Consider the following 12,158-nt stretch of genomic DNA (forward strand, 5'->3'; position numbering starts at 1 on the left):
TATGAAGACAATGAAGATTCAAGCTTCAAGATATTCAAGACTTTTAGTCTAAGTCTAAAATATGTACTTCTATCCTATACTCTTGATTATACAATAGTAGTAATGCTCAAACTATTTTTAAAAGAAAATTGAAACACTTTAAAATACTTAAAACAATTTTCAAAAATAGTGTGTAACGGGTTACTTCATCTAAGTAACAGGTTACGAGTGTGAGAAAAGAGTTATCCAACTTAAAGCTTATCAGAGTAATCCATTAGTGTTTTTGAGTAACAGATTACCAGTGTTATTAAAGTTGAGTAACCGATTACTCAACTTGCTGCAATCGATTATTGAGAGTTGTTGCATCAGTTTTTCAAATTCAAAGTGAATGAGTTTCAACCCAAAAGATATGTTTTCATTCTAATCATTTTCTACTCTTTCAAAGAGACATTTTGGCTGATTGAAAAACCTATATAAAGACATTGAAATTCACAATCACTACACACAATTTTCATACAACTCTCCCACAAATTCTGAAAATTCTCTCACTATTTTTCTGCATTTTTGCACTCAGTTCTTAAACTTTCAAAAGAGAATTTTTATGAGTTACTTGAAGTAATTGTTTTAAAAGTTTTACAAACATATTGAGCATTATTACTAAGTATACAAAAGAGTTGTTTGGATTGCAAGTTACATCACTTTCATACTTGTAAAGACAATTCCGCCATTGTTGAACATTCTTCATTATTATTGCAAAATACTTTATTTCACATGATGTGATAAGAAAGAAGAATAGAATCACTTGGAAAGGTGTTTTCCAAAGGTGAATAAGGATTAAGGAGTGTATAAGGTACATAGAGATCTCAACGTGAAATAATGTAATTGCAACTCATAATCTTTAGTGGAAAAATATCTTGTAATTGCAAGAGTATTGGACGTAGCCTTCGGTGGACAAGAAGGTGAACCAGTATAAAATCCTTCTGTATTCTCTTCTCCATTATCTCTTTGATTTTACTTATTAATTTTCTACATATATTTTCCGTTACACTTTAACTCTTAATTTTGCATAAAAAGTGGACATTATTTTAAGTTAACTAATTCATCTCTTTTAGTTGCAATCTAAGTCTTACAAATCACCTATTCCAAAAATATATCCCTAACTTTATTCTTTTATTTTCAATAAAATTTTGACTCATAATAAATTTTAATATTTTATTTCTCACTACTAAAAAAAATTTGTGTTACAATTTATTTAGACAATATTACAACAACTGATCTACATTTCATTCAAGAGATAGAATAATCCATTACTTCTTTCGGTCATTGAGCTTTAGTATTAAATTATTCTCTCCCATTTTCCAAGTGATCCTTTTTGTCCCGTATAAAATATTCTTTGGAAATTTATAAAAATATTCATCGGATTTGTTAATAAAAAAATGTTATTGGGATTTGATAGTATCTTGTATTGCAAATCCAAACTATTTTATAAAAAAAAAGTGTTACCATTACGCACACAAAACTTAAGAACAAAGATACAAGGCTCTAGAAAAAAAAGCTTCAGTAGAAAGGAGCATAAAGGTGTCAAATCTTCAGAGTGATTTAACTTTTTCTAGTTTCTTCCATATGCTTCAATCTCTGTCTTTGTTAGATTAATTTGAATTTCATGATATTTCCCCTTCTAAATCAATAATTTTTTTGGTTTCCGACAAGGTAACTCGTATCGGAGGTAATCCTATTTGAATCGGGAACATTCCATATATGTGAGACTAACTTTTCCAACAAATATTTTTCCATTCACGGGGCTCGAACCTAAAATTTTCCTTACAAAAAATTAATCATATAACACTTGAACCAACGTTTATTTATCCTCTAAATCAATAATGAGTCTATTAGAAAAATTATTTAATAAATAGTTAAAATATATGAGGAAACATTGATTCAATAATATTTAATAATTTATCCTATAGTGTATGTTTCCAAACCTTATCTCTACTTTATTTATATACTTTTTGTTGAAACTTGAAACAATCTTTTAACATTTATGTCCAGAGTATCCAAAAATTAAAAAACTAGTAATAGAAGAGTAAAAGGATGAACCAAATTAAATTTGTGAAACATGTTCTATAAACAGAAAGTGATTACAATTAACTACTATTGAATTTAAAATCCCCCTTTTCACAGTTAAATAAATATAACATAATCACAACCATAACTAAAACTTTTGTATATGTTGAGCTATCTACTAAAATATTTCCTGAAAAACATATAATCTAAATATACTAAATTTTATTCCTTGAAACTATATATTTGTAATAAAGAACAACAAAATACAAAATATGTAAGATGAAAATAAACTACACATATGGAAGAAGATGAGATGAAGAAAATACATACAAGAACTTAGTCAAAAAAATGAAAGAAAGAATCATTTAGAATTTGAAGTGCACCTTGAAGGAATATAAGTCCCATTCAATGGATGAAACTTAAGATCACAAGCCAAATGTACCAATAACTTAAAAGATCCAATTTTCCCTACCCTTGACATAGTTTTAGCACTTCCAATCAAATTAAAAACAATCTCATTTTTTTTCCATGCATCACCAACTTTCTCAAATTGATCAGGATTCAATGGTATAGATGATGATTGAACAACATAATTGAGATCTTTAAACTCATTCTTTGGTACCTCAAATGAATCAGCAACAAGAACAGCAATATCTTGCCCTAGGGAACTCATATTGAACCTTATATGAGAAAATGTTGCATGAGCCTTAGCATTACCATTTTGTGCTCTCATAACAATTGTAATTTGGGTTTGAAGGAGACCAGCATAATCATTTTTTAGAAGGTCTAGGTGAGCATTGGTGATACTAATGGTAGGTACCCTTGGGTGGATGACCAAGTACGCAATGAAGATTATTATACCCGAAACCGTCACGGCTATGGCTATGATGGTGCAGATGACCGCGGCTAGCCAGATTAAGGGGTTGGTCCGGTCGTCGTTTCGACCAGCGGCTTCAAGTTTCCTCTTGAACTTCATGCTAGTTAAGGGACGGCATGAAGATAGAGGGGGCAAAATATGCTTTGTTCTTTTTCTTGTTGGTTTTATGTTGTGGAAAGGAGAGAGGAGTTTGGCTTGAGAAACTTAAGTGAGACTAGTGTTTTTTGTATTCTCATTTTTTCCAATCATCTTCTTGTATTATATATGTTATGTTGTGTTATACTTAAGTTATGTTTATCGCAATTACTTGAACATGTGGTTGATGGCTTCAATTATAATTGTAATTGTAATGTTATTATGGAAACTCCCGAAATTATAATATTACGACCACAATTATAATTGTAAAGTGCAATTTAAAACATGACATATGATTATAAAAATAGAAAGATATATTATTCTCTAACGGGTTTTACGTACTTAGCCAATAATGTAAAACTCTATTGGTAGATGATCTAGTTTCTTAATCAAAACTATATGAATTAAATTTTTTATCTTATGTATAAAAAGACTATATTGGTACAATTAAAATCTACTTTAGTGATACTTAGGACTAGAAATAGATTACTTAGTCCAATTATTGTCTAGAAAGATAATTGGTTGGTGCACAATAAATAATAAAAAGAAGAAGAAAAAAACTAAATTGTGATTCTTTAACTCTAATTGGCGTGAAGGTTTTGGTATCTTCTTTTGTAGCTTTAAAGCATTAAGTCTTGTTCTTCACATCTATTTCTTATTTGGCAAAATATTCTAATAGTATCTTGGCTATTAAAAGGTGAAATACCAAACTTGCATTGCTAAATACTATGGGTTTTGTCATCACTACTAACTATTATTTCCAAGTAGACCCAAAATTCCATAGGCAAAGCTTATAAAATTAAGACGTTTTAATCACAATCATCATCGTCTTATAATAATAATAATTTAATTTAGTCAAAACTATGTTACCGATTTAACATGACATGTCTTGTTTAAATTCTATATTAAAACTCCATTTGACTTTTAATTAGATAAAGGTTTTAATTAGATAAAGGTATGTATATGATAAATTTCAATCAAATTACCCTCAAAATATATAAATAACATTTTTTTATACATTTAGTAAATATCCATTATTTTTCCTCACACTTAGTATTGATTGTTTATTGAGAAACAAAGGGAGTATTTCCTTGCAAAATTATGCCCAATTAAATGTGCCAATTTCATTAAGATCTCTTAGTTAGTTAAGGAAAGAATCCACACAAATTGTCTAAAAAGTGAAGGTTTCATTTAGATGAAATCAATGTTGTAAGCACCAAACTAGACCGGACGGTTTGATCATTGACCAGACTTAAAAACAACTTTGAATTACAGTCTTAATCGAATGAGTGGTTAAACCACTTTAAACCATAGAAATTTCGGTCCAACCATGTTAAACCCAATTAAACCACAATATCTCGAAAAAGTAAACTATCAAATTTGAAAAAAAAAGTCGAACATTACTTTAATGTTTTATTTTACTTCGATCCAAAAAAATGAAAAGATATTACTTCAAAATAATTTTACATAATTATTAATTATATATAAATTACTCAATCTAACCAAACGGTTTAACCCGGTTAAATCTAATATAAGATTTCTAACTATTTGATATCCGACTCAGGTTTCTTAAACAAACTACTCAATTTCTTTAAATTGGCTATCATGTCAGTAACTCACAAATGCTCTTGTTGATAAGAGATGTTGCACATCAATGCCATGGGTTACCTTTCATCATGAATGAAAGGATTCATGATATTGGGTAGAAGTTTATTTATGTTTCTAATGAAGTTTCATTTTAAAACCCAATTGATTATAAGAAGAGAAGTTAAAAGATATTTAAATCATTCTCGAAATAATGGTTAACTATTTTCTCTTTTATAACTTGTAATTGTTCTTCAAGTTTATGTGGTTTTTGCAATTAATGTATTTAATTGATGTAAGTAAATTTTGATTTTAAAGTTAAGTATTGATTAATAATATATATTTATCAAATCATTCCAATTTTTATTATGTAATTTGTCCAAGTTCGGGTACAATTATTATGAGGAAAATAAAATATATCCTACAAAATTAGTCTAAAAAACATCAATTGCATGGTCCAACAAAAGCAAAAAACCAACCTAAATCTCTTCCTGCACCTCTATCCTTGGACATTGACATGGTAATATCATCAAAGGTTGTATAATCTCACTGTGTAATCAACTATATGGATCGAATAACGTCACAATACTATATTATAAATCTTATTCATTGACGAAACATTTATTTCTAAATTTTCCCTGATCGTTTCACCAATCGTATGATTACATACACCCTTGATAGTAACTTATACATTAACAAGGATATTAGCTGACTTTACTGTAACAACATTAGATTTGTTATAAAATTACATTAAGCTCTGTTATATATGGTCCATCTTAGGACTTTAAACTACATCAATACCCTATATAAATAGGGTCATTGACAGTATAACTTGAATTAGATGCCATGATGGCAACTTCATCAAAATACTGTAACAATCAGTATTGTGAAAACCATACCATACTGTCCAACCGGTTTAACCGCTAACCGAACTTCAAAACGGTTTTAGTTTACAGTCTTAACCAAATGAAGGTTGGACTACTTTGAACTAAGGAAATTTCAGTCCGACCGTGTTAAACCCAGTTAAATCTGATTAACCTGGGAAGTAAACTAAATGGTTCACTTAAAAATTAAAAAATAGAACACTACTCTAATATTTTGTTTTACTCCGGTCCAATTGTTTGTGAAGACAACTGCAGTTTGCAATGCAATATTGTAGCCTACCCTTAACAGTATTTGAAGCTAATGAATGAAAAGGAGAGCTCAATAAAAATAAAATAGACAAATGACTGTTGCTAAGTATAATGAATGATGAGCATGATTGGTTCCAATCAATTATTAATCGGGTTTCATTACCTCCACTGGGAAAGATAAATGTATGCAGTCTTACACTCATAAGTGGAGATATTATTTCCAAAATTTGAACTCATGACTTCTAGGTCACAAGACAAGCAATCTTCCTGCTACGCCAAAACTCGCCCTCTTTTTTATGAGATACAAACATGAGCAAGTGATTTAAACCGCGGATCACATTACTTGATGCAGCCGCAATATTGCAATTGCGGTGACCGTCATAACCACATCACACCGCAATTGCATGTGACTATGTATCACAATGATGCGGCTACATCGGATTCAAAAATATTTTTTTAATCACAAAATAATTCACAACGCAATGGTCGCAATCGCAATAACCGCAACCGCAATATAAAACACTGACATGAGCATTTCTCAGGAGGACACCCATCCCAGTACTACTCTAACCCAAGCACACGTAATTACGGAATTCTTATGGGATCCTGTGCTGGCATTAAATCCACATTATTATAGTTGGCAAGATAAATAGCTACTAGATATCTTGCATCAACCTGATACAGCTCTCTTTAAATTAGACAAATGTTTTCAGAATTTAATTAAACCATCATTGAATAATGTATTTACTGGCTAAGGTAGACAATCTAGGATAGAGTTGATATAGAAGTCATTGGAGTTAAATCATCAGAGTTAAAGAAAAATGGGCATTCTTAGAAGAGGCTCAATTGGTGTTTTTCGGATTTAGGACCAGCTATTCAAACACATATAATGGAGGTTAGTCCAATTTCTTGAGGTAGAGGGAGGCCCATAAAAAACTATAAGCGAAACGGTTAGGAAAGATTTAGAGATCAATGCTTTGCCAAAAGACATGATTTATGATAGAGCATTACGGCTTCATTCGTTCCATGGAGTCTGCCCCACCTAGGGGGCTAAGGTTTGGTTGTTGTTATACATTGGAATTGAGTTATATCATTGATTTTGAGTTTATGCCTTACGTATTTAATCTTGTGTATTTTTTTCGCATTTATATGTTTATAGTATATATTTTGCTTCCCTAAACATCCCTATCCCGGCCATCTCGCTACCCATTTTTGGGGTAGGCTGTAATGTTTCGCTATCTGGGATTGACTACATAGAACGGGATGTCATATCAGTGATAAGAATGGTGCATTGGAACCAATGCACCTTTCTTTCTTGAGGTTAAAGAGACCTGGGTTCTCTTCAATCTTATAAATCATTGAATGATCTCTCTCTTCCTACTAATTCAACCCTTTACAGTTGACTATAACTAACTACATTTGACAAACCTCTCTGGCCATAACAGTTACTAACAACTGTTAACAGATTCGGCAGGGCCTGTTTTATTCTAACCCTTTATACTTTCTACACCATTCTATGGCCTATAGCCATATCCAATCATGGCACAACTTGCACCACAGAGGTAATGGTACAAATAATAGAACATGATAGAGTACTATGGAATCAAACCGACATAAGATAATAAAAATTCCATGTTGTAGAAACATGGAATCGAGAAACACATGTTGCAGCTTTGCTCTGAGCTTGCATAATAACAATCATCATAAGGCCCAAAATTAACTGCCTGACATGCCAAAAAACAGAGACGGAAGGAACACGAATAACCACACCAACATAAACAATTAATATGAGAATAAGAAAAGGGAATAAGAGAAGAAAGACAACTACTTAGACAATATTATTAGAACGGGAGGCTGCCATGGAGTGAAAAGGATGAAACTTGTAGAACACTATTTAAAGGCAAAGCCAAGACAATGAAGAATAAGCAAAACCTGACTATCTATGATACCAATGGTCGCGCATTTAACATAAAAGGAAAACAATTATTTTCTAGATTACGACTTGAATTGAGCTTTCCACCTCCTCGAAAGGCTATCGTATTTGTCTCTTCCACTTCTACTCTTATGGAATGCATACTTCAACCTCTCCATTGTAGATTCATATATTTTGATCCTTCTATCCATCATGTCTTCAGCAGTCCTTCTCGTCTCTGAAAGTCTGCCTAACTTACAAAGGCCAACGAGCAACGCATTCGCACTTTCATCGAGTGGCTTGACATGATTTTCAACCATGTAAGTCCAAATCTCATATGCTGTTTCCGGGTCATCACAATCAAACAACATTTTGATGGCTGCAGTACAATTAGAAAGAGTCGGTGGAAGCTCATTCTTGATCATCTCAACGAAGAATCTTTCAGTTTCGCGAACCTTTTTGTTCCTCACCAAACATTCAAAAATCATGTTATAAGTTAAAGAATCAGGAAAAGTACCCTGTAATACCATCTCATCAAGCAGCCGAAATGCATAGTCAATCTCAGCGTTGTTGCAGAGCAATCCAATCAACGCATTGTACATTATCAAATTAGGCACTAACCCACTACCAGCCATTACATCCCACATCGAAATCGCATTAACCACGTCATTTCGCTTGATAAGAATATCAAGAGCATTGGTAAAGAATTTCAAACCTGGAAAGCAGTTATGATCCTTCATCACTTTAAGAAACTTCACAGCCTCATCAATCTGCAGCGCACGAACCAGAGTCATCAAAAACGCGTCATAACCCGACCTATTCATCTGACTCCATCCAACACGAACCACCATCTCCCCGAGAGTGCTCTTAGCCTTAGCAGCATTCCCTTCCTTCTCCCAACCTTCAAGCAAAATCGCGAAAGTATCACCATCAGGCGCAATCTTCCCTTTAATCCTCTCAAAGAAATCCAACGCAGCGCAAGTCTGATTCTCCTCGCGACACATCGCGCTAATCAACGAATTAACAGCAACTACATCCTCCTTAATACCATACCTATCCATAACATCAAAACTCATAATAGCCTCACTAAACCTACCAGCAGTGCAATAACTCTCGAAAACCGAAACAAAAGTGGGCAAAGACAACACACATTCTTGTTTCATGGAACGAATAGCGTCCCACATTGGTTCAAAAAGCTGATTCTTACCCAACAAATCAACCATCAGGTTCCATGAATAGGCCGAATGCCTCGAAAGGCGTCCAGCCCATCGAAAGAACTTGACAGCGGAATGTGGATAGTTGTATGACAGTTTGATGACCTCAATTACACAGTCAGCAGAAGGGTGGACGTTGGAGGACTGTAAAGCGGTTTCGATTTCGAGAGGCGAGGTTCGGGTGAGGAGATCACACAGGGCTCGTGCTGTGGGTGAGACGTTAGGGGTTGTTAGGTGAGATGGGAATTCATTAGGTTTGGGAATTGTTGGTTGTTTTATTTTTTGTGGTTTGTTAGGGTTTTCAGAAACTGTATCCATTGAAGAATAAAATGGTTAGAGTAAATGGTTTTTTGTTGTTGTTTTTTTTGAAGAATCAAATGATGTTGTGTGTGATTGTGTTTATAGTGTAGTGTGTTAATGAGAAGGAGATACACATGAAGGTTAGAAGAAAGAATAGAATGTTGTAATGAGAATGTTGAAGAATAGAATGTAAAACAATTGTGATTTATTCTCATGGTTGGAGATAGGCTTTTATGATGAGAAGGCCCAAAATTAGATGGACCCTATATACTCTACTAGATTTAAAAGAAAAAATTAAACATAGGCCATAGGGTATTTTGTGTGAAAAGTTTTTTTTGGTTTCTTACTCTTATAAAAAGAATAAATCACTCGAGTTTTAGGAAAATTATATAAATCTCTTCTCTTTTTTCTAAACCTACACAAATTACTCATAACTATATATATATTATATTGATTATCCTTATAGAAGATATTAGTGTAATTTCTTAAACAAAAATGGTAATGAGTGTAAGTAAGTCAAATAAAATATGATATATTGTGAAGAGAAATCCAAATAGTATAAGAATCAATGTCTATTCATTATTTTTTGGTCCGTTACAAACTGTATCAATAATTCTAAGAAGTTGTTTAAATCATTCTTATATTGTATTGTAACTAACCAAAATAATGAATAGATGTTGATTCTTATACTAGAGGGGGATTCACTTACTCCAGGAATAAGTTTTTTAAACTTACTCCTATCATAGTCATCAATTGTAGGGAAATCCAATGATTTCAGTTAGTAAGTGCATCTAAATCACTAGATGTCCATAGAACTTATGGCTAGAATGAGGAAACTTACTCTTGGAGTAAGTGGATCTTCACTCCTGATACTATGAGATGTTTATTTTAAGGTATAGATTTATAATCATGAGAATCACATTCTCGTAAGAGAAAAAGATGTACACATTGACAGTGTATGAGTTTTATGCATTTGCATTGTATTATCCACCATTGATACTTAATTGTTGTTAACTTTTCAAAATATGTAATCAAAATGAATAGCAGATATTAGGGTGCATGTGTGTAAATGTTTACACTGTCACTGTATAGATTTTACACACTTCTCATAAATGTTATTACCAGAAATGTCATTCATGAATATTTAAAATATACATTTGGTTGATAATTAACTTTTTTGGGAATCACTATTGACATTCATGTGAACAACTTTTTTTGGTACTACCAAAAGTATCTCATCATTTATGGGTGAATAAATAATCTCTGCTTTTAGGTTTTGTGACTGCTCCTTCCAACAAGTGTCGCTCTCAGAAATTAAACATTTGACCTTTTGGTCATCCTGGAGATCTAATATGACATACACCACTGGACCAACATCTTGTTGGTATTCATGAGAATAACTTGAAACCATATTTGAATATGATGTATATTGGTGGAAATAGATTGTGTAATAATCTAAATACATCTTTTCTAAAAATATTATTTTTATTTATTATTTGAGTTATATAGTTAATATAGTGAGCTTAACATTTTTATTTAATATAACTAAGACAAAAAAAATTACACTAAATGATATTTGAATACAATTACAAAACCAAAAAGTTGCTATTTGATTACTTATCTAATAAGTATTTTGTATAGAAAACGTCTATTAGTTACTTATACTAACCTGAAGTGGAGGAGGAATTAAGGGATTAAAAGAATGAATATAATATCTCTGGAAAATCAAGAATATAATTTACAAAACATATATAGCATTATTAACATAAATAAAAACTAAGTATTATCTCTTCATCATAACATAGGTTGACTATGTATGTAAATATGTAAAACCAAATAAAAAGGAAATCTAGAAATTCAACTTGCACACAAAATTACTACGTAGATCTTATGTATGGTGAAGGAGAAAATGCAATAGAGAATGGAGAATATTTTTTACAACTTCAAACAAACATAAGTATATATTATTCTTATCTACTATTCCCATGAATATTTTTTATACTGCGAAACAAAGGCAATCTTAATTAGTGAAAGGTTGGAAAATTCGTACAATCATTGTAGGCCTCATGAAGGTCTCTTAAATCTCTTCATAGTCCCTTAATAATGAAGAATAGTTAACATCTTGATGATGATGGTGGATGGCAGTCATGAATAAAATGAGTTATTCATGATGAAGGTAGAAATGAGGATCAGTTGTCCCACTTTTATGTGTCTTATTTTGTTTCAATCCAATAGAAAATTGACACATAATTAAAAAAGAAAAGTAAAGAAAACATAAAATAACATTTTTATGTTATTTGGTGGGATATGATTGGCTTGGGACATGAGAATAAGAAGTTTTCGGGACAGAGGATCCTGTTTATGAAGGTGGAAGGTTGGAGATCATATGCTCATTCAAGTGCTTCTAGATTTCTCAAGACAACTTGGCTTTTGGGAATTTACCTAGAGGGTGTAATGCTTCGTTTATTGTTCTAATCCCAAAAAAATAATAGCCCGCAGAGTCTCAGTGAATACAGGCCTATTTCCCTCATTGGGTGCATTCAGAAGATCATCTCCAAGCTTCTTGCTGCTAGACTTAAAAAGGTGATTCATTTGATTATTTCTGATTGTCAGTCTGCCTTTATCAAAGGCAGATTCATCATGGACGGGGTGGTAGGAGCTAATGAGGTTATTGACCAAGCTAGAAAGAAGAAAAAAGGAGATTGCTTCATTTTCAAAGTGGATTTTGAAAAAGCCTACGACTCGGTAAACTGGGATTTCCTTCTTTATATGATGGATAGATTGGGTTTTTGTCCTAAGTGGAGGATGTGGATTAAAAATTTACTTCATTCAAACTCAGTTTCCATTTTGGTTAATGGGAGTCCGACTAAAGAGTTTTCTATGGCAAGAGGTTTGAGGCAAGGGGACCCAATTGCACCTTTTTTATTTCTAATTGTTGCTGAAGGTCTTAGCGGCATAAT

General features: G+C 32.2%; 3 protein-coding genes across 3 annotated transcripts in view; 1 reads left to right on the top strand and 2 right to left on the bottom strand.

Moving 5' to 3' along the window:
- The window catches only part of LOC109350530, a 2,805-nt gene extending 1,086 nt beyond the window's left edge, over positions 1–1,719 (top strand). The window contains exon 2 of the mRNA XM_019591761.1: positions 1,690–1,719. Within this exon, the coding sequence (XP_019447306.1) occupies positions 1,690–1,719 (30 nt within the window). The remainder of the gene's footprint in view (positions 1–1,689) is intronic.
- On the bottom strand, positions 2,184–3,138 carry LOC109350896. The gene has a single exon (XM_019592207.1). The coding sequence runs from the start codon at positions 3,017–3,019 to the stop codon at positions 2,405–2,407; it is 615 nt and encodes a 204-aa protein (XP_019447752.1). The 5' UTR covers positions 3,020–3,138; the 3' UTR covers positions 2,184–2,404.
- Positions 7,580–9,343, bottom strand: LOC109350220 (pentatricopeptide repeat-containing protein At1g77360, mitochondrial-like). Its single transcript, XM_019591395.1, has one exon. The coding sequence runs from the start codon at positions 9,214–9,216 to the stop codon at positions 7,768–7,770; it is 1,449 nt and encodes a 482-aa protein (XP_019446940.1). The 5' UTR covers positions 9,217–9,343; the 3' UTR covers positions 7,580–7,767.

Source organism: Lupinus angustifolius, chromosome LG06, assembly GCF_001865875.1.
Source record: "Lupinus angustifolius cultivar Tanjil chromosome LG06, LupAngTanjil_v1.0, whole genome shotgun sequence".
NCBI classification, from domain to species: Eukaryota; Viridiplantae; Streptophyta; class Magnoliopsida; order Fabales; family Fabaceae; genus Lupinus; species Lupinus angustifolius.